Source organism: Pinus tabuliformis, chromosome 8, assembly GCF_031772625.1.
Source record: "Pinus tabuliformis cultivar Carrire ecotype Pingquan chromosome 8, CPIR1, whole genome shotgun sequence".
NCBI classification, from domain to species: domain Eukaryota; kingdom Viridiplantae; phylum Streptophyta; class Pinopsida; order Pinales; family Pinaceae; genus Pinus; species Pinus tabuliformis.
Window position 1 is genome coordinate 299,850,807 of NC_142294.1, and position 20,816 is coordinate 299,871,622.

Below are 20,816 nucleotides of genomic sequence, written 5' to 3' on the forward strand. Positions count from 1 at the left end.
AGTTCTTCAACCCATGATCATCATTGTGGTCAATCATCAAATCTTGGCTTATTTGGAAATGCTATAAATGAGCCTCCAAAACATGCATTTTTGTCTGAACCATTTGAGGGTGTGCAATTGTTTGTTGATCATATTAGGCAACATGATTGATTGTTAGGCAAAACCCATTGTAAAGGACTGCTCCTTGGGAAACATTATAAACAAGCTAAGGAAAAAGTACAGGGTTAAAAGCCACACCAAATTATCTATGGATCCTATCCACTAGGGATAAGGTCCTAATCCCCAAAGTGAACACACCTTGAATCACCAACTTAGATGAATAGTTTGTTACTAAAGGTAATATATCATTCCTACTAAGGTGGGTCCTAGGATGCAAAGAAGAGTATCAGAATTTGCCATGGTTTCCAAGCCAAGATTTATGACCACCACACCTAGCTCAAGGTTCATAGTTTTTGCAATATGAATCAATACACTCTACATGACAATTGATGTACTATAATTTGTCATAGGTGAGAGACAAATAGAGGTTTTTTTATTAATGGTTACATCAATTATGTTGTTGGGAAGAAAAGGTCAAATTGGGTGCACTCATAAGATAGTTTGAAGAGTTAGCATGGATGAGGATATATTAAATCGTTAATGAAGAGACACTACAAGTATAAATTCGCTACTAGAAAATGGAACGTGTCCAATTAGAGTAGCCACTACGTTGCATTTGTTCCCTAACAACTAAGTAAAAAACCATGCTTCCTGTGGAAGAATCATACGAGTGACTACAAAAAATGACCCAATGACAATGGGAATGAAAAATGCCTCTAATCCAATAGCTATTTAGGTCATCATAGCCTAATCATTACAGAAAGGCTTTCAAATCCCTTACCATTCACAATTAATGTCTACATATCAAGGTATTAGCAAATTAGGTCATCATAGCCTAATCATTATAGAAAGGGGTTCAAATATCTTACCATTCACAATTGATGCCTACAAATCAAGGTTATCAGGAATCTTAGCTTTTATGCCTTCATGATCTACATATCTATAAATGGAGGTTTGAGTCCTTTTGAAGGCCACAAAATCTCCACAAATTTTACCGGGGTTGACAATTTCACACCAAATGTGCTTTTTGCTTTATCAAAAGGCACACACTACCATTTGCTAGTTCAATTCTCACCATTATATGAGGGTTTTGATGATGTTGCATTCAACGTTTTTACTAAAATCAAGAACAATACATTTCACTAAATTTACATATTTTAAAATTGAAGTTTAATGTATTTGTTTATTTTTTGGAAGCGCATACCAAGTAAAAAGCCTTATTGGTTATTTTGCTTCAAACAAGGCATATGTTGTATTGAGGTTAATTAAGCTAAAACATTGTGTTTAATTACATTCTGAGTAATTTTGTTCTTCATCTAGTAACAAGAAAAACTGTACTTAAATCTATCCAAATACATTTAAAATATTATAAATGTTTCTGTCATCAATAATAGTAATAATATTATAAATATTTCTGTAATAATAATAATAATAATAGTAGCAGTAGTAATAATAGTAATACTGTTATAATATTACTAATAATGGTAATAATTATAATAGTAATAATAGTAATAACAGTAATAGTAATAGTAATAATAGTAGTAATAATAATAATAGTAATAATGGTGGTGGTGATTAAAACTGATACATTGCAATTATTTATATTAAGAACCTATCCAGAAACATTCTCTGCCCAAAGAGTTTTGAGAAAAAATAAATCCCGCTGTATCTCCATTACCAAATTAAAAAGCTCATATTTTTGGTAGCGTTGTAAATTACATGATTTAACACAAATATATACTCAGAAACCATCCAGAAACATCTGTAACATTATTAATTTCTCTACCGCCAAGGAGCTTTAAGAAAATATACTGTTGTGTCTCCATTACCGGAAAAGCTCATATTTTGCCCCAGCAGAGTTGGCGGAATGCTAAAGATTTTAATCTACTCCTATGCATAGGAGTAAGATTATTGAACGTGCTATGAATATTTATGAAGAGACGGTCTGTATCTTTAATATAAGACCATGCTCTGCGTATATGCTACAGCATAGGGTTCTCCCTCGGAGGTTTATGAAAAGTAAAACGCTCATATTTTTAGGTGCCAGTCTATGAAAAGTATATGCACAACTTCAATTCTTTAAGCAAGTTTGCAATATTAGTACATAAATTCCCAATTTAACTTGAAGATGACTCGAACCATATTTGCAATGGTTAAGACTCAACCCGAACTAAACATTCAAACAAATTCAAACAGTTGATAATTGAGTCACACTTGAAGGGCCATGCTCAACACAATCTACAGGAAATGTGCCTGAACCTAATCCCATAGTCATATAGCAGCACCTTCTCTGCCTCGTCAACAAGTCATTTATTGGTGCTTACTTTTGACAATGATTCGATGCCAGATTTCTCATAGGACCCTTCCCAATTCTTTCCATCATAGTATTTGAATTCGACATGCTTGATGGTACCAGCGTCAACACAATTAACAGTCACAGCAACCCCATCCGGATTGGTTCGTGGGATATAGTATGAAGTTATGCCACAGATCTTGCAGAATATATGTTTTGCTTTATGCGTGCCGAAAGTGTAAGTTGTAAGCCACTCTCTACATTTTTCTTCCAGCTGGAAATTGCAGGCTGGGACAATAAAGTGGACATTTCCCCGCATGGAACAATCAGAGCAATTGCATTTCCAGGCTACAATGCTAACAGGTGCCCGTGCTTGCCATCTCACGCGTCCACAATGACAACCGCCCTTATGGAGGACAAGATCATCCATTATCGGCAACTGAGGGTGAGAACCAATCTCCTATTATCTTGTGACAAGCTAATTATGCAATCTTTACGAACTTCTAATGAAGACAGAACGTGTCCTGCATTGTTAACGTGTTAGATCATCTAATTAGCTTTCTTGAGTCTAGCTCTTTCAACCGCAATATCCAGAATTTCGCTGATGCAGTTAATCAAACTTTTTGATTCAATAGCTTTCAATAATGGCTGTGCAAATAAAATCCAGACATTCAGAAATAATCAGATCTAATGCAAATGTGTGCCAATCAAAGAAAAAACCATTATAACCCTTTACATTTATGTGTCTTTCATGCTTCCAAATCACGTCAAATATCCAGGTACTTCAAAAGCAGTTGAGGAATCAAAATATTTTGCTAAATCATGGATGCCATTTCATAACTGCTTCCCATATTGCTTTTCAAGATACATTCCTTGAAAGTTTTCTAACAGAATCAAACATTTTGTTCCAGACATGTTTCTACTACTAATCCAATCTTAAAGTATAAATTTACTTCTGTAGGTGACAAAATGAAATTAGGCTTCTGTTTCAGTTTTCAATCTCAAACTAGCCAGGCATTCCAGTGACATTCCTTTAATTTTTTGTGGAGTGCATAAAGAAGAAAGGAAACCACCAGTGATTTGAGTTATTCCAGGAGCAACATTTATTCCTGAGTTGCTACTGTCTACATCTGTATGATTTTAGTGATCATCATGATTTGTGGATGCAACATATAGCTTGATCACAGCCCTCTGCTCATGCCAATTACAAAACTGTGATACTAATGATAGTGCGTGCAGATTGCTAATGCCTTCAGGTGGATACGAACCTATATATGTACCTTTAAAAATGGCCTGAATATCCTTAATAGTATTGAACTAATCAGCTGGGGCCAATCAGGAAATTTTATTATTATAGATGAAGTCCTCTGGATGGCCTATAGTTGGCTCTGCGTCCCTCTCCCGGCTCTGCACTGATCCTCCTGGTACTAACTCTGCCTCTCTGCTATGTATTCACTGCCCCTCAGCTGCAACTCAGATCACTCACTCAATTTCCTTAGCAAACCTTGCCCTAGAAAATCGAGTTCTTGATCTCTCTTGGTGTCTTCTCCAACTGACCCTCAAGCCTCCTCTTATACTTTTCTCGTTGATCCATCAACGGCCGAGATTAAATCTCTAATCAACGGTTAAGATTAGATTTGGCTTGATCCGTGACTTTTGGACCATTCTAACCCAGTTTTATATTAATACCCATTAATATTTTATTTTTCTTAAGTTTAGACTTAGGAACTCCATTAAAAATAATAATTGTTTTAATATCTCCCAAACCAGTTAGATTCTGCCCAAACCCTTTCTGGGTCTTGGAGACCTCATGTGCTTTAGCCTATCCACCAATTTTCGTGGCTAGAGCACATCTGATGCTACCCCAAATCAACACTCCCTCTTAGCGAGGACTATGCTCTAGTAATACTCCTCATTGAGTATCACCCTGATCATTCAGCATCGGTCCATGTGCTGATGCTAAGCCTCCCCACCCAACATCCTCTGCACTGCTGCATCCTGTACTGCTGCCCATGGCCCTGCCACTGCCACTACTGCATCTGTACGACAGCTCCCTCTGCATCCGTGCTGCTGCCCATGGCCCTGCCACTACCACTACTGCATCTGCACTGCATCCCCTCTCATCATGCTGCATCGTGCTGCCCATAGCACTGCCACTGCTAACCGCTGCACTGCAACTCAGTTACTGAGAAGTAAGTAACTGATCCTCCCAACTTTGACATCTCTGTCAGGCTAGAAACACTCCCGATGTTGAAGCTCCCTCTGTCGTTGACAAGTGCTCCCTCTACTGACCTCTGCGTTGCTGCAACAACTCCATGCATCTCGCACTGTTGCCTCACGCTATCTGGGGACTCCTGCACTGTAGCACTCTTTGTTGCTTCATCCGCATCTGTCTCTACCCACATCCAGCAGTCCTGCTACTCCTCTTCGAGGCTCCCGTAGCAAGGTATAATCCAAGAGGTTGGGTACCTCAAGGATCCTGCCCCTCATCGTCTGTAGTCGGTCTGGCTACAATTCGATGTCTCCCCACTTCCTCTCAAGTGGTGCATGAGCACTCATGGCACAGTCGTCATCTGTCTCCACTTATTTCTCTGCCCTTGCTGGCGCTGCCTTGGTCATAGAAGCCTCCCATACTCTTCTTCCTCGGACACTGGTTCGCATAGTGACCCAGTTCCCCACAATGGAAGCATTTGACCTTGGAGAGGTCCTTCTTCTTTCTCTTCTCCTGCTTTCCCGCAGATGCGAGAGCTGCACCTTCTTCTTCCTCCTTTTTTATTCTGGCCCCTTTTCCGCTACTCCCCACCTTCGTCACCCGTCTGATCTCTTCTTGACGAAGAGCCGCCCACAGTTCCTCCCAATCTAGAAGGCTCGACCTACCCAGTATGCTCTGGACAAATACCTCCCAATCCTTTGAGACTGCGTTCAATGCGGTCCTCACCATCAGTTCCTGATCCGGCGTGGCCCCTATGGAAGTTAGTTGATCACGGATCTCCTTCAATCCACCGAGGAAGACATCTATCTGCTCTCCCTTTTGCATCTAGTATGACCGCAATTGATTTTCAAGTAACATCTTCCTCTGCACGGAAGTATGCTGGTACAATTTCTTCAAGGCCTCCCACATCTCATTTGTCGTGTCCTTCTCGGCAATATGCGGCACCACATGATCCTTGACCCCATCAAGGATGATGCACTTTGCCCTGGCCATTGCCTCCTCATACTTCTCATTTTCAGCTGGGTCAACTGGGATCGCTATCGTTTTCAAGGCGAAGTGCTTGATGTGATACCTGTCTAGAATGGACAAGATCCTGGCCTTCCAGACTACGAAGTTGGAAGCTCCATCTAATTTATCCTGATCTCTCGGCCCATTCACTGCCATCTTGTTGCTCTTCTTTCAACTCCTCTGAGTCTCTTTACTTCCCTCCTGGAAGTCCTCAGTTCGACTCCCTCTGAGTCTCGATTTCCTTTCTGGAAATCCTTCCTCCTTGGTCTTGCCCTGTTAGGTATTGTTCTAACCACAGTACCCCACCAGCTTCGCTCCGCAAATTATCCGCAACCCCCTATACCTCAGCAACCTAAAGAACTGAGCCTCTAGGCTCTGTGGAATCCCGGCACTGGCAAAATTCTACACCTCCTGGCCACAGCGTCAATCCTTATTGGCTGACAAAGATGACCGGGCATTGCATAGGTCAGGTCTGCTCCTCTCTGCCACTGCTCTTATCCTCCTCTTGGCTCGAACTGATAACGCAGGCACTCTGCGTCACCCCTTCCTTGGTGCTTTCTGCTAGGAACAGCTTCTGTCACTCGGGACAGCTGTTTTCTGCTACTACTGCTCTGCTCGGTTGATGCCTTCAGTTATCCTATGATCTGTAACCACGCTCTGATACCATGTTGGAATTTCTAAGTTTAACCCATTAGAAATTCTTCCTGTACTATTATGATTTATTTCTTCCTACTTGTTCAATTACTTAACAAGTTATTTACCATGTAAATACTGAAAATAAATACAAGTACAGTATCAACACATACAGATCATCAATTGAAATTTGAAAGTAAACAAGCACACAAGTTACACTGTTGTTTTTGGACTAATGTCCCCGGAAAAACCCAATGCGGGAAAACTGATGCAGCTATTCAGACGGTTTTATTATTATGCAGTTTCAGAATACAACCTGGGTGCCAGAAATGGCTCACCCAATAGAGAATGCCCTCGGCAATAGTACCTCTCAGTCGGAGACAGATATTCCGCTAAAACACCGGATGAACGATCCCACAGCAACAATGTAGCTTCTGTTGCTCTGCGTCACTCTGATAGGGACTGCGTCACCCTATCCGGCTCTCCAGCTCTCAGTCTGTCCCACGAAATGCTCCCAGCACTGCCTCTAGGCCCTGCATCAGCCTCTCTAGCCCAGCGTCAGCCTCTCTGGGCTCTGTGTCAGCTTCTGGAGCCTCTGCGTCAACCCCTAGACCCTCTGCATCTCACACGCTGGCCCTCTCTGGCTCTACATGGCCTCTAGCTAGCTCTGCGTCCCTCTCCCGACTTTGCGCTGATCCTCCTAGTACTAACTCTGCCTCTCTGCTATGTATTCACTGCCCCTTAGCTGCAACTCAGATCACTCATTCAATTTCCTCAGCAAACCTTGCCCCAGAAAATCAAGTTCTTGATCTCTCTTGGTGTCTTCTCTAACTGACCCTCAAGCCTCCTCTTATACTTTTCTCGTTGGTCCATCAACAACCGAGATTAAATCTCTAATCAACGACTAAGATTAGATTTGGCATGATCCATGACTTTTGGACCATTCTAACCCAGTTTTATATTAATAGTAAATACCCATTAATATTTTATTTTTCTTAAGTTTAGACTTAGGAACTCCATTAAAAATATTAATTATTAATATCTCCCATACCGGTTAGATTCTGCCCAAACTCTTTCTGGGTCTTGGAGATCTCATGTGCTTTAGCCTCAACACCAATTTTCGTGGCTAGAGCACATCCGATGCTACCCCAAATCAACATGAACAAAGTTAAAGACTTAGGCATCATTTTATATGACTTGAGGGCCAGCACATGAAATTTTCCCCTCCCCCTTCCATAAATTATTCATCACATTTCCTACCTTTCACTTAGTGACTTAGGAAGTACTCCTAGTCCTAGGATTTGTCACATGTATAAGGGTTAAGGTTGTTCCCCCATTGTAAAACTTAGGCAAATTCTAAAATTAACTTATGTTATATTGTGCTAGAAAAAATCAATATGTCTACATCGACTAATGACTTGCAAAGGAGTAGGATTCACCACTATAAATGGGTATCTTGCATTGGAATCCATGTAACATGCCTTAAAATTCATGACACTGCATTGGGATCCATGATGTTTCCTTGGGATTTGTGTCTATATTTAACCATATCTATTAGCATTGGGATCTATGTCATTTTTCTTGGGATCCATGTACTTCATTGGGATACATGACAGTACGAGTGATGACAAGTATGCTACATCATCACAACTACCACATGGGTCATTCCAAGATAGTGCCCTTGGCCAATTGGACTAGTCACTCATATGTATGATTCTATTTCTCACTCATGGACCACAAATTGGAGGTTTGTCGAGGTTGTTAAAGGTGGTTATATTTGGTCACATGAGGTTACAGGTGGTTATGACATTGGTTATCATTAACTACATTATTTTTATTGAGTGCCTTTTAGGTGCCACATGCTACTCTTCATTTGATCCTCACCTTGGGCGTTCCATGTGTCACATGATGTCACCAGTCTTTGGATGTCTTTTCACTTGGAGATGCCTTCTCCCGCACTTCATGGGGTCGGTTAGAGGAGTGCCCTGTTCCTTGGCATTTGGTTGACCATGCATCACACATTTTGAGGGGTTGTTGGCACATTTATGGAGGACACACTTATCTTCATGCCCATTTGGGCCACACATGTGGCATATTGTTACATCATTCACCATTTTGAAGAGGGTGCTCTTGTATTTGAGGTGGTTTTGTCACTACACATGGTATTTGCTCATGGATTGGACTTGAGCTCATGGTTTGAGCTAGCACATCATATTGAATCATTGAGAAGACTCTTTATCTATATAAGGAGGGAGCCTCCTCACTTTTCATTTGTTTGAGAATATTGAGAGACTTGATTATTGTGCCTCTATTTAGTATTAAGTATCTATTTTCTTTAAGGTGTGTTTCGAGGGTATTATTTTGCAAGGCTGCTTGTTTCCTTTTTAGGCATGCTGGAGGAAGGAGCTACTATAGGGTCAAAGAAAGGAACCATGCTCCACTGAGAAGGCGATTTGAGGTATAAAATTCTTATTCAATCCCTTGTAATCATATAACCCCTCGTATTTTTGCATTGAGTGTGGACATCTTAGGATTCTCCCTCTTGCATTAGGATAAGCTTAGTGTTCACATAGTAGTTCTTGGGAGAGGATTCTTAGGGACCATTCTCCACCAATTTACACAGGGAGGTGCACATGTATTCCAGAATCCAGAGATGAGAGGATCCCTCATTCAAGGAGGCCTATGTTGATGAATCTGATCAACATTTATGATCTCATGGTTTAGGCTTCAACATTATAGCTTGATTGATGTGCCATCAGTCAAGAAACCCCTGTAGAGTGCATTCTTATAGTGTTGGTGACCTTCACTCTAGGAAGAATGCATTCACTGCAGAGCTGAACTGGAAGAATGCAAAGGGTACATCACCTCCTAATTTGTATGCAAAATTTTGTAAGTGCATTAGACCATTTGCTTGACGGATGAGTTGATAATGGCAAGTTTGAGGAGGTGTGTTTCCAGGAGACTAAAAGGAAGGAATTGATGATTTTTAGCAGCTGACTCAGAATTAAAATGCTTTACATCACCAACATAAATGCTATCTCTTCATCGAATATTCTCAGATTTGACAGCCTAAGCATCCTGGATGTTCAAAAATAGATAATAAAGGGAAATTCTTTTAAATGAGGATGCATCAATCCAATTTCAAGAGTTTTCCAGCCCAGAACAAGAAGTGAGCGCTCCCTTATTTCGTCTTGACAAGGCCTATCTTGACTGTCCATAGATTGTATCATGAAATTCTTATTAACTGTTTAGCAGAGTACATAATGTGACCAGAGACTGATATACCAAAACAATAAGCACAATCTAAATTTGATAAGCCAGCAATATGGAAAAGGAGCGCTGTGCTATCACCTGTGTAATCAGGAGCCTCCAATCATTTCTAGGCTAGTTGGAGATGTTTACGACATTAATACAAGTTGAGGCATTTGAGCAAATATCAGTAGCAGAATTGAAAGTAGATGTTCCAAGTTCCAACTAATCCTATGCCAGATTTCAAATTGTGTTTAAACTTTAGATACATTCCCTGAAGACCATTTTCAGCAGAATTAAACTATTGCAGGGTCTCTATCCATAGTTTGTATGGTGTCAATGTTCAGGTTCTGTCAAATGTCGGTGATTTCAGAACAGCAATACTTCTACCTATACAGAGGTTCTTTCATCACTGTAACAGACTTCTCTTTGAAACAGCAGATTCACAGTTTCCTAAATTGGTGTGGAGGCCTAGAGCGAAGTTAAAGCAAGCAAAAAACACGATATGTGTGTGTATGTGTGTACATTATTTGAAGAAAGAGTCTGACTGCGGTTGACCTGTTCATATGATATTTAGGGCCAACTTTTTGAGGCATAAACTTTTCAATAACTGTTGATGGGATTTAGGGCTTGTTACCGATCCAGGGTTGCAAAGGTCCGTGCAACCTACTAGGATGGGCTCCCACAGTGTAAGTACTAAGGGCCCACTGTCACCTTGACCAAACCTCCACTCTTTAGGCTAAAACGCCAAAGAAGGGTTCCCACTCAATACCTCAAGCAATGCAAGTAAAATTAGTGACTTAAATGAGGCCAAATTGTGAGGGAGAGTTAATTTGGAACCATCTTACTGATTTCTGTGTAAAAATCTGCAACAGAAATTTGAAACAGAGTATGATATTGCAAGGAAACAGTATGATGGAATTTGGAAGGTCTTGGATGATGAGGCACTGGATGTTGTAGAAAAAAATCAATATCTTGAATACCAACAAGCAGATTGTTGCACCCAGACATTAGGTTTTGAACTTACGACAAATGGTGATGTATCCACCTCTATACAGGAAAAAGGACATGATCATATGCGTAAAGAAAACATCAGTATTCAAGTCAACTGTCGTAAATCTTACATGGTGGACTTCACTAGTCTTGTAAATGACTATGGTGATTGCTGTGATGAAGAAGGGAACAGGTCTGTGCCTGTAACAGAATTGCCCTATGAAGTGCAAGCTGAGAGAATTATCCTTTTAGCTGCCAACAGTCATTAAAAAATGGTGCCCATGCTTTGCAGGTGAACAGGTATGCATTACAAAGTCCAAGGAGATATCTAGTGCAAATCTTTAGCATAAAAAATATGATACAGACTCGACATTTAATAATAAAGTGGATGGTGAAGAGGTTTTCTCAGATTCTGTATGGTTGGAGAACAGATGTCACAAACTCACTCATGATAATAATTGCTCTGATCTGCATCTTGAATGCAAACAACACAATAACAAAGAATTCTTGCTAAGTATCGATGATCTTCTTGCATTTAAACCTGGAAATAACTGTGCTGAAGAGTAGCCATTTACATTGCTTCCAGAAAGCTTAGGTGACTCCCTAAACCTGGATTTGGGTATGGCACATGGTTCGGATCAATTGATTAATGAAAATTTTGACGAGTTCCAGATTGCCAGTAAAAACAACCAACAGATCTGAGTATATGCCCTCTCTCAATATGAGATAGTTATTGAGGATGAAAGTGACATCTTTTGGTTTGGACAATGACGGTATTCACATTGAGAACAAAGGATCTAGTATCCATGTTTGGGTTCCGCAGAAAGATAATGGTCACCTGAAAATTTTAAGCAATAACTGTTGATTTTCTAGTAGAAGGATAGACTACAACAATGTTCAATCTGATAACTACTTCCAATGATACAATTTTTACTTCTTTAGAGCATTCCAATCATCAAGCAGTTAGACTTTAGCGGTTTCTGCAGCTTAAGAGAAGGAAAGCTTTAGTAGATGAACTTTATTGTTTTTTTTTCTTTTGAGAAGAAAATTTGAAGTGCCAACAAGTTGGCTTTCACCTTAAATTTTCTGTATAAACATGCATGTTGGTTTTCATGTTTATACATAATTTATTATTATTTTTTTATTTAATTTTTTCTTTTGGCAAAACAAACTTAATGAAAATTTCTAAGGTGGAAAAGAAGAAGAATTCTTCTTGACCATCTTCAGTTCTGAATTATCCTGAAATATTTTAACAAATTCCTCTCTTGTTAATGGTTTCTGGTAAAGCTTGAGTCGATGTCCATTTACTAATAGAGGAGTTCTTTCTTCGTCAATAGTCCTGATTCTAACTGCACCATTGTCAAAGACATTCTCAACCTCATAAGGTCCAAGCCAATGGGTTTGGAATTTCCCTTGAAAATTTTTGAATTTTGAATCAAAGAGCAATGCCCAATCTCCCGGATGAAACTTCCTTTCTTTAATGTACTTATCATGCCATCTTGACCTCTGTTGTTGCACTAAGCTGGTCCTCTGGAAGGCCTCTTGTCTGATTTCATCGAGCTCATTTAATTGTGTCATCCTTTGCTTCTGGGCTTCTAACAAGTCAAGATCTAACTGGACTGTTGTCTTATAGGTCTGGATCTGGAACTCTATTGGAAGTAAGACTTGCTTCCCATAAACAAGTTCATAGGGAGTATGTCCTGTAGTATTCCTCCATGTAGTCCTATAGGCCCATAAGGCTTCTAGAAGCTTTTCCACCCAGTCTTTCCTGTGTAGATGTACAGTCTTTGTAAGGATAGCCTCGATCACCTTATTTGTGGACTCAACTTGTCCATTGGCTTGTGGATGGTATGGAGTTGACTTCCGATGTTTTATCTTGTATTGGTCCACAAGCTTCTGCACTAGTCTGGATGTGAACTGTGTCCCTTGATATGTTACAATTTCTCTTGGAACACCAAAACGAGTAAAAATATCCTCAAAAAGAAATGAAACTACAGTATTTTCAGTAGCAAAAGGAAGTGCTTTAGCTTCTACCCATTTAGTGACATAATCAGTACATACCAGAATATACTTCTTTTGCTTTGAAGGTGGGCTGATTGGTCCAACAAAATCCAGTGCCCATTTTTCAAATGGTTCGATAAGTACCTGTGGTTGCAATGGCATCTCATTTGAAAGAGTAGGTTTGCCCATTCTTTGACAACTGTCGCATCTCTTAACATATTCCTTGGTGTCCCTGAAAATGGAAGGCCAATAATATCCTAAAAGCAGGATTTTGTAAGCAGTTCTCTTGTCAGAAAAATGTCCTCCACATGGCTCATCGTGACAAGCTTTTAGTATCTCTGGTATTTCGTCCTCCCGAACACATCTTCTGATGATGAGGTCTGGTCCTGTCTTATATAATTCTTCATTTATCCATGAGTAGGATGTGCTATTGTGGACTATTCTTCTTTTTTCTCTAGGAGATAAATGAAATGGCATTTTTCCTGTGGCCAAATAGTTAGCAATATCTGCATACCAAGGTGATTTAGTAGATACTGCAAAGAGATATTCATCAGGAAATTTATCTTCTATGGGTCGATCATTGTTTTCATTTTGTATTCTAGATAGAAAATCGGCAATTGTGTTCTGTTTTCCTGGTCTATCTAGAATGGTTATGTTGAATTCTTGTAAAAGTAGGAGCCATCTAGTTATTCTTCCATTAGTGATTGGTTTATTCATTAGGTATCTAATGGCAGAATGGTCTGTGTGGACAAAGGTTTCATAGCCAGTTATATAATGTCTGAATTTATTAATGGCATGAATTACAACTAAGAACTCCTTTTCGGTTACAGTATAATTTAACTCTGCAGGGGTTAAATTTTTACTAGTATAATAAATGGCATAAGGAGTGAGATCTTTTTGTCCTAAAACAGCTCCTAAGGTTGAATCTGAAGCATCTGTTGAGATATGGAAAGGCAATTTCCAGTTAGGTCCTTTTAAGATGGGTGCTTCAGAAATTCTCTTTTTCAATGTTTCAAAGGCAACTTGACTGATCCAGGTGGATGTTGGTGGCCACCCACCTATCCCATTTGGACCCCCACAACTGTCTCTTTCAGCTTTTTCAGTTTCCTAAATTGTAGCACAGTTTACTATTTTTAGCAGTTTTTCGGGTCTTGAACTTCCGGAGCCGTTTTGAGGCCCTAAACGACGTTTTTTGGGAATCTGGGGCAACATGGGTCCATGGTAGTACTCGGATAGATCTTTCTAACGAGCTATCGTACGCGTCAAACGGAGATCGTATGCCAAAGTTACGACCCCGGGAAATTGATGTGCCAATTTACCCAAACGGGGCCCACAATTTGGCGTTTCATCTTCTAGGGTTAGATTTCGGAATGTTAAGGGTTTTCCATTGTTTCTCAACAATAAATAGGCCTTCGAGCCTCATTGTAACACAAAGTTCAGAGGCATGTAGCCACCACATCTCTTCTCAGAGATAAGCTACCATCGCCCTAGCTGGTTTATTTCCATTTCTGGTTGTAAGCATATTTCAGTATTTTCCATTAATGAAATGAAGTATTATTTCCGCTGCATCTTTGTGTATATGGTTATCTCTGTAATTTGTTGCGTTCCTGTTTAAATCCGAATCAGTGGTATCAGAGCGGTCTGCTTTTTCTCTGTTTTTCTTTGCATGTCCCCAACGAAGTCGGGATATAAGGAGTTAGGGCTTGAACTGGTCGAACCTTTGCAAGACTAGCCTCGCAAATCCCGACGGCCTCCCATGGCGGATGAGAAGAAAGACGAGGGGGCAGGAGATCCTATCAAAATCTTGCTCGAAGAAGCGCTCGAGCGGCAAAGGAACGCGATGATGGATAGCTTTGCGCAGATTCTTCAGCGGCTACCCAGAGGCGACGCATCGACTTCCAACAGCGACTCTGGAAATGCCACATCCTTCAAGGTACAAGTTAATTTTGAAATCCCCATATTCGAGGGTCAAATAGACGCAGATGCCATAGATAAATGGTTAAATCTGCTAGATGGGTATTTTTCTGTTCATGAATTTTCAAATCGGGAAAAGATTGTTTTCGCTCTTCTCAAAGCAGCCCACCACGTTAAGGACTAGTGGGAAACCTACTGCGAGCAGAAGGATGAAAGTACAGGCTCACTATTTTCAGCCGCACCCACTTGGAATGACTTCCGGGATGCCATCAAGGAGCAGTACTACCCTGTCGGAAGCTATGAGGACAAATACATCAAATGGACCACACTACGGCAGGGACGAGACCAAGATGTGCCGGAGTTCACAAACATTTTTCATACCCTTCGCACACAGTTGGGTATCAAAGATTCTGAGCTGCATCTGGTACTCAAATATCGTGGCTGCTTACACAAATACATCCAGGAAGAGATGGGGTTCTTGAACATCTCCTCACTCGGCACAGCATACCGATACGCTGTCAAAATCGAGCAAAAGTTCAAACAGAAAAAGCGAGACTTTGGATCTGCAAATCCGAAGCCCAAAGGACAAAGCCAAGGCGGGGTGACCCAAGACAACTCGTTGAAGCCGCAAGAAAAGAACAATACCACGAAGCCGAAGAAGGACACAGGAAAGTGGTGTGAGTTCCACAAGAGTCCCACTCATAACACAAGTGAGTGTCGAACCAAGCAATCGCTGGTGGCCGAATTGAAGGCTTCCGAATCAGATGCATGTTCTGACCCTAAGCCAGAACCTGACAAGGGGAATGGCAAAGGGAAGCAGATCATTGATGCGGATCCCAGCGCCACTGTTACCACTGCCAAGATCCAGAAGAATGAACCTGCAGATCCAGAAGAGGGGGAGCGTCTTTTCCACTCACAGATGTGGGTGAAGGGTTCGCCGCTACAATTCATCGTCGACAGTGGCAGCCAAAAGAACCTCATTTCAGCAGAGGTCGTGAAGCGGTTGGGCCTACCGACTACACCACACCCACAACCGTACAGTATCGGGTGGCTTCATGAAGGACGAGATCTGAAAGTTCGCCAGCAGTGCCGCCTTCCATACAGCATCAAGCCCTTCACAGACGAGGTATTGTGTGATGTTACACCTCTGGATGTTTGTGATGTATTATTAGGCCAGCCATACTTGTGGAGGCGACATGCTGTGTATGAGTCAAGGCCTCGTGCTGTCATTATTTCTTTGAGTAATTCATTATACTAGATACCAGAGGTAGCCCCACCTACTGCCACATCTTTGATCACTCCTAAGAAAGGCAGCAAGCTCATCTCACAGACCAGGAAATTTATCTGTCTGGTTCACTCCCAAAGTAAGGGGAAGATCGTTGCTACCTCCATGACCCCTGCAAAGGGTTCCTCCATGCAGCAGCAGCAACAAAGGGATACGGTCATGACAAAACACAGGAACAACTTCTCCTCACCCACAGAGATACCACACAAGTTTCAGGTGGGCAACAAAGTCTGGTTGCATCTGCAGAGAGAACGCCTTACCAGAACCCATCAGAAGCTCAGACCACTCCGACATGGTCCTTACAGTAGTACTAAGGCTGTGGGGAACAATGCTTTGGAGCACATCATTCCTCCATTCCTTTGCCTGCACCAAGTGTTCAATATGGACCATCGTCGACCATGCTTCCCACCATCACTAGACACATCAGAGATTGCAGGACAAGTTCAGCAGATGGAGGAACTCAACGCAATGGGGACCATTGCTTCCTAAGGGGGGAGGAATGATCCAAGTGGATGTTGGTGGCCACCCACCTATCCCATTTAGACCCCCACAACTGTCTCTTTCAGCTTTTTCAGTTTCCTAAATTGTAGCACAGTTTACTATTTTTAGCAGTTTTTCGGGTCTTGAACTTCTGGAGCCGTTTTGAGGCCCTAAACGACGTTTTTTTGGGAATCTGGGGCAACATGGGTCCATGGTAGTACTCGGATAGATCTTTCTAACGAGCTATCGTACGCGTCAAACGGAGATCGCATGCCAAAGTTACGACCCCGGGAAATTGATGTGCCAATTTACCCAAACGGGGCCCACAATTTGGCGTTTCATCTTCTAGGGTTAGATTTCGGAATGTTAAGGGTTTTCCATTGTTTCTCAACAATAAATAGGCCTTCGAGCCTCATTGTAACACAGAGTTCAGAACAATTCAGAGGCATGTAGCCACCACATCTTTTCTCAGAGATAAGCTACCATCGCCCTAGCTGGTTTATTTCCATTTCTGGTTGTAAGCATATTTCAGTATTTTCCATTAATGAAATGAAGTATTATTTCCGCTGCATCTTTGTGTATATGGTTATCTCTGTAATTTGTTGCGTTCCTGTTTAAATCCGAATCAGTGGTATCAGAGCGGTCTGCTTTTTCTCTGTTTTTCTTTGCATGTCCCCAACGAAGTCGGGATATAAGGAGTTAGGGCTTGAACTGGTCGAACCTTTGCAAGACTAGCCTCGCAAATCCCGACGGCCTCCCATGGCGGATGAGAAGAAAGACGAGGGGGCAGGGGATCCTATCAAAATCTTGCTCGAAGAAGCGCTCGAGCGGCAAAGGAACGCGATGATGGATAGCTTTGCGCAGATTCTTCAGCGGCTACCCAGAGGCGACGCATCGACTTCCAACAGCGACTCTGGAAATGCCACATCCTTCAAGGTACAAGTTAATTTTGAAATCCCCATATTCGAGGGTCAAATAGACGCAGATGCCATAGATAAATGGTTAAATCTGCTAGATGGGTATTTTTCTGTTCATGAATTTTCAAATCGGGAAAAGATTGTTTTCGCTCTTCTCAAAGCAGCCCACCACGTTAAGGACTAGTGGGAAACCTACTGCGAGCAGAAGGATGAAAGTACAGGCTCACTATTTTCAGCCGCACCCACTTGGAATGACTTCCGGGATGCCATCAAGGAGCAGTACTACCCTGTCGGAAGCTATGAGGACAAATACATCAAATGGACCACACTACGGCAGGGACGAGACCAAGATGTGCCGGAGTTCACAAACATTTTTCATACCCTTCGCACACAGTTGGGTATCAAAGATTCTGAGCTGCATCTGGTACTCAAATACCGTCGCTGCCTACACAAATACATCCAGGAAGAGATGGGGTTCTTGAACATCTCCTCACTCGGCACAGCATACCGATACGCTGTCAAAATCGAGCAAAAGTTCAAACAGAAAAAGCGAGACTTTGGATCTGCAAATCCGAAGCCCAAAGGACAAAGCCAAGGCGGGGTGACCCAAGACAACTCGTCGAAGCCGCAAGAAAAGAACAATACCACGAAGCCGAAGAAGGACACAGGAAAGTGGTGTGAGTTCCACAAGAGTCCCACTCATAACACAAGTGAGTGTCGAACCAAGCAATCGCTGGTGGCCGAATTGAAGGCTTCCGAATCAGATGCATGTTCTGACCCTAAGCCAGAACCTGACAAGGGGAATGGCAAAGGGAAGCAGATCATTGATGCGGATCCCAGCGCCACTGTTACCACTGCCAAGATCCAGAAGAATGAACCTGCAGATCCAGAAGAGGGGGAGCGTCTTTTCCACTCACAGATGTGGGTGAAGGGTTCGCCGCTACAATTCATCGTCGACAGTGGCAGCCAAAAGAACCTCATTTCAGCAGAGGTCGTGAAGCGGTTGGGCCTACCGACTACACCACACCCACAACCGTACAGTATCGGGTGGCTTCATGAAGGACGAGATCTGAAAGTTCGCCAGCAGTGCCGCCTTCCATACAGCATCAAGCCCTTCACAGACGAGGTATTGTGTGATGTTACACCTCTGGATGTTTGTGATGTATTATTAGGCCAGCCATACTTGTGGAGGCGACATGCTGTGTATGAGTCAAGGCCTCGTGCTGTCATTATTTCTTTGAGTAATTCATTATACAAGATACCAGAGGTAGCCCCACCTACTGCCACATCTTTGATCACTGCTAAGAAAGGCAGCAAGCTCATCTCACAGACCAGGAAATTTATCTGTCTGGTTCACTCCCAAAGTAAGGGGAAGATCGTTGCTACCTCCATGACCCCTGCAAAGGGTTCCTCCATGCAGCAGCAGCAACAAAGGGATACGGTCATGACAGAACACAGGAACAACTTCTCCTCACCCACAGAGATACCACACAAGTTTCAGGTGGGCAACAAAGTCTGGTTGCATCTGCAGAGAGAACGCCTTACCAGAACCCATCAGAAGCTCAGACCACTCCGACATGGTCCTTACAGTAGTACCAAGGCTGTGGGGAACAATGCTTTGGAGCACATCATTCCTCCATTCCTTTGCCTGCACCAAGTGTTCAATATGGACCATCGTCGACCATGCTTCCCACCATTACTGGACACATCAGAGATTGCAGGACAAGTTCAGCAGATGGAGGAACTCAACGCAATGGGGACCATTGCTTCCTAAGGGGGGAGGAATGATCCAAGTGGATGTTGGTGGCCACCCACCTATCCCATTTAGACCCCCACAACTGTCTCTTTCAGCTTTTTCAGTTTCCTAAATTGTAGCACAGTTTACTATTTTTAGCAGTTTTTCGGGTCTTGAACTTCTGGAGCCGTTTTGAGGCCCTAAACGACGTTTTTTTGGGAATCTGGGGCAACATGGGTCCATGGTAGTACTCGGATAGATCTTTCTAACGAGCTATCGTACGCGTCAAACGGAGATCGTATGCCAAAGTTACGACCCCGGGAAATTGATGTGCCAATTTACCCAAACGAGGCCCACAATTTGGCGTTTCATCTTCTAGGGTTAGATTTCGGAATGTTAAGGGTTTTCCATTGTTTCTCAACAATAAATAGGCCTTCGAGCCTCATTGTAACACAGAGTTCAGAACAGTTCAGAGGCATGTAGCCACCACATCTTTTCTCAGAGATAAGCTACCATCGCCCTAGCTGGTTTATTTCCATTTCTGGTTGTAAGCATATTTCAGTATTTTCCATTAATGAAATGAAGTATTATTTCCGCTGCATCTTTGTGTATATGGTTATCTCTATAATTTGTTGCGTTCCTGTTTAAATCCGGATCATTGACATTCGGAATCCCAACTGAATTCACAGTCTTTGGTGAGTAATTTAAAGAGTGGGGATGCAATTTTTGTGAAGTTTTCTATAAATCTTCTATAGTATCCGGTAAAACCGAGAAAACTTCTAACATCCTTTTGACAACTTGGCACCAATAACTTGGAAATGACTTTCACCTTAGATGAGTCTATCTTGATTCCATCTCTGGAAATATGGTGACCTAAAACAATTCCCTCGTTAAACATCATGAAACATTTTTCATGGCTTAATGAGAGGTTTGTTTCTTGACATCTTATTAAGACTTTCTCCAGGTTTTCTAGTGCTTCATTGAAAGAATCCCCATAGACTGTGAAATCATCCATGTACACTTCCACACAATCATGGATAAGGTCAGAGAAAATGCCAAGGACTGCCCTTTGGAATGTTGCTGGAGCATTACATAACCCAAAGGGAAGTACCCGGTAAGCATAAGTTCCCCATGGACAAGTGAATGTGGTTTTATCTTGATCTTCAGGGGCCACCTGAATCTGGTTGTATCCACTGAACCCATCCAAGAAGGAAAAATATTTTTTTCCTGCTAAAGTATCTAAGACCTGGTCTATGAAAGGTAATGGAAAGTGGTCTTTTAATGTTGCTTTATTCAACTCCCTGTAATCGATGCATACTCTCCATTTTCCATTCTTTTTAGGGACGATTACTAGGGGTGAAACCCACTGGCTGTCAGATATTGGATAGATGAAATTTACATTTAATAATTTCTGCAATTCTTCCTTAACAATTTCTTTTAGATTTGGGTTCATTCTTCGCTGAGGTTGTCTAACTGGTCTTGCATTTTGTTCAATGTAGATATGATGTATGCAAGTTTTAGGATCAATCCCTCTCATGTCAGTGTATTCCCATGCAAAAGCAGAAGAATGTTTCCGTAAAATTTCTATCAATTGTTTCTTTTGCATGTCTTCCAAATTTTCATTGACATTTAAGGTTTTTCCTGGAAAGATTTCTATCGAGGAATTCCCAAATTTTTCCATGGACAACAATGATACTTGTTTAGAGGAGAGATATTCATTTCGACTACGCTCATAATGTGAGGAAGATTCATTATTTTCTAGTAAATTCAAAAGTTTGTCTTCCTCTTTTACTTGTTTAGTGACAAAAATAGGTTGTATATCTTCTCCATCTTCTATCCATTCTTCAGTTTCTATATCTATTGTTGTTCTTGCAGGGGGGTATAATGTAAATTTCTTTGTAGAATTTCCATCTGAGATAAACATATCACCTGACCTATAGCCGATAAAAGCGTCTGTTGTAGCCAACCAAGGCCTTCCTAGAATTAATGGATGTCCT

At 41.6% G+C, this 20,816-nt stretch overlaps 1 protein-coding gene across 4 annotated transcripts in view; it reads right to left on the bottom strand.

Annotated features, from left to right (window-relative positions):
* The window catches only part of LOC149235308 (uncharacterized), a 177,288-nt gene that overhangs the window by 138,059 nt on the left and 18,413 nt on the right, over positions 1 to 20,816 (bottom strand). Inside the window, exon 2 of one of the 4 annotated variants that reach the window (XM_089372069.1) lies at positions 2,151 to 2,916. The exons of 2 other annotated variants lie outside the window; for them this stretch is intronic. In XM_089372069.1, the coding sequence (XP_089228195.1) occupies positions 2,406 to 2,822 (417 nt within the window). In that variant the 5' untranslated portion in view covers positions 2,823 to 2,916 and the 3' untranslated portion in view covers positions 2,151 to 2,405. Of the gene's footprint in view, positions 1 to 2,150; positions 3,041 to 20,816 lie in introns of those variants that run through there. One more of the 4 variants, XM_089372070.1, reaches the window with a different exon arrangement.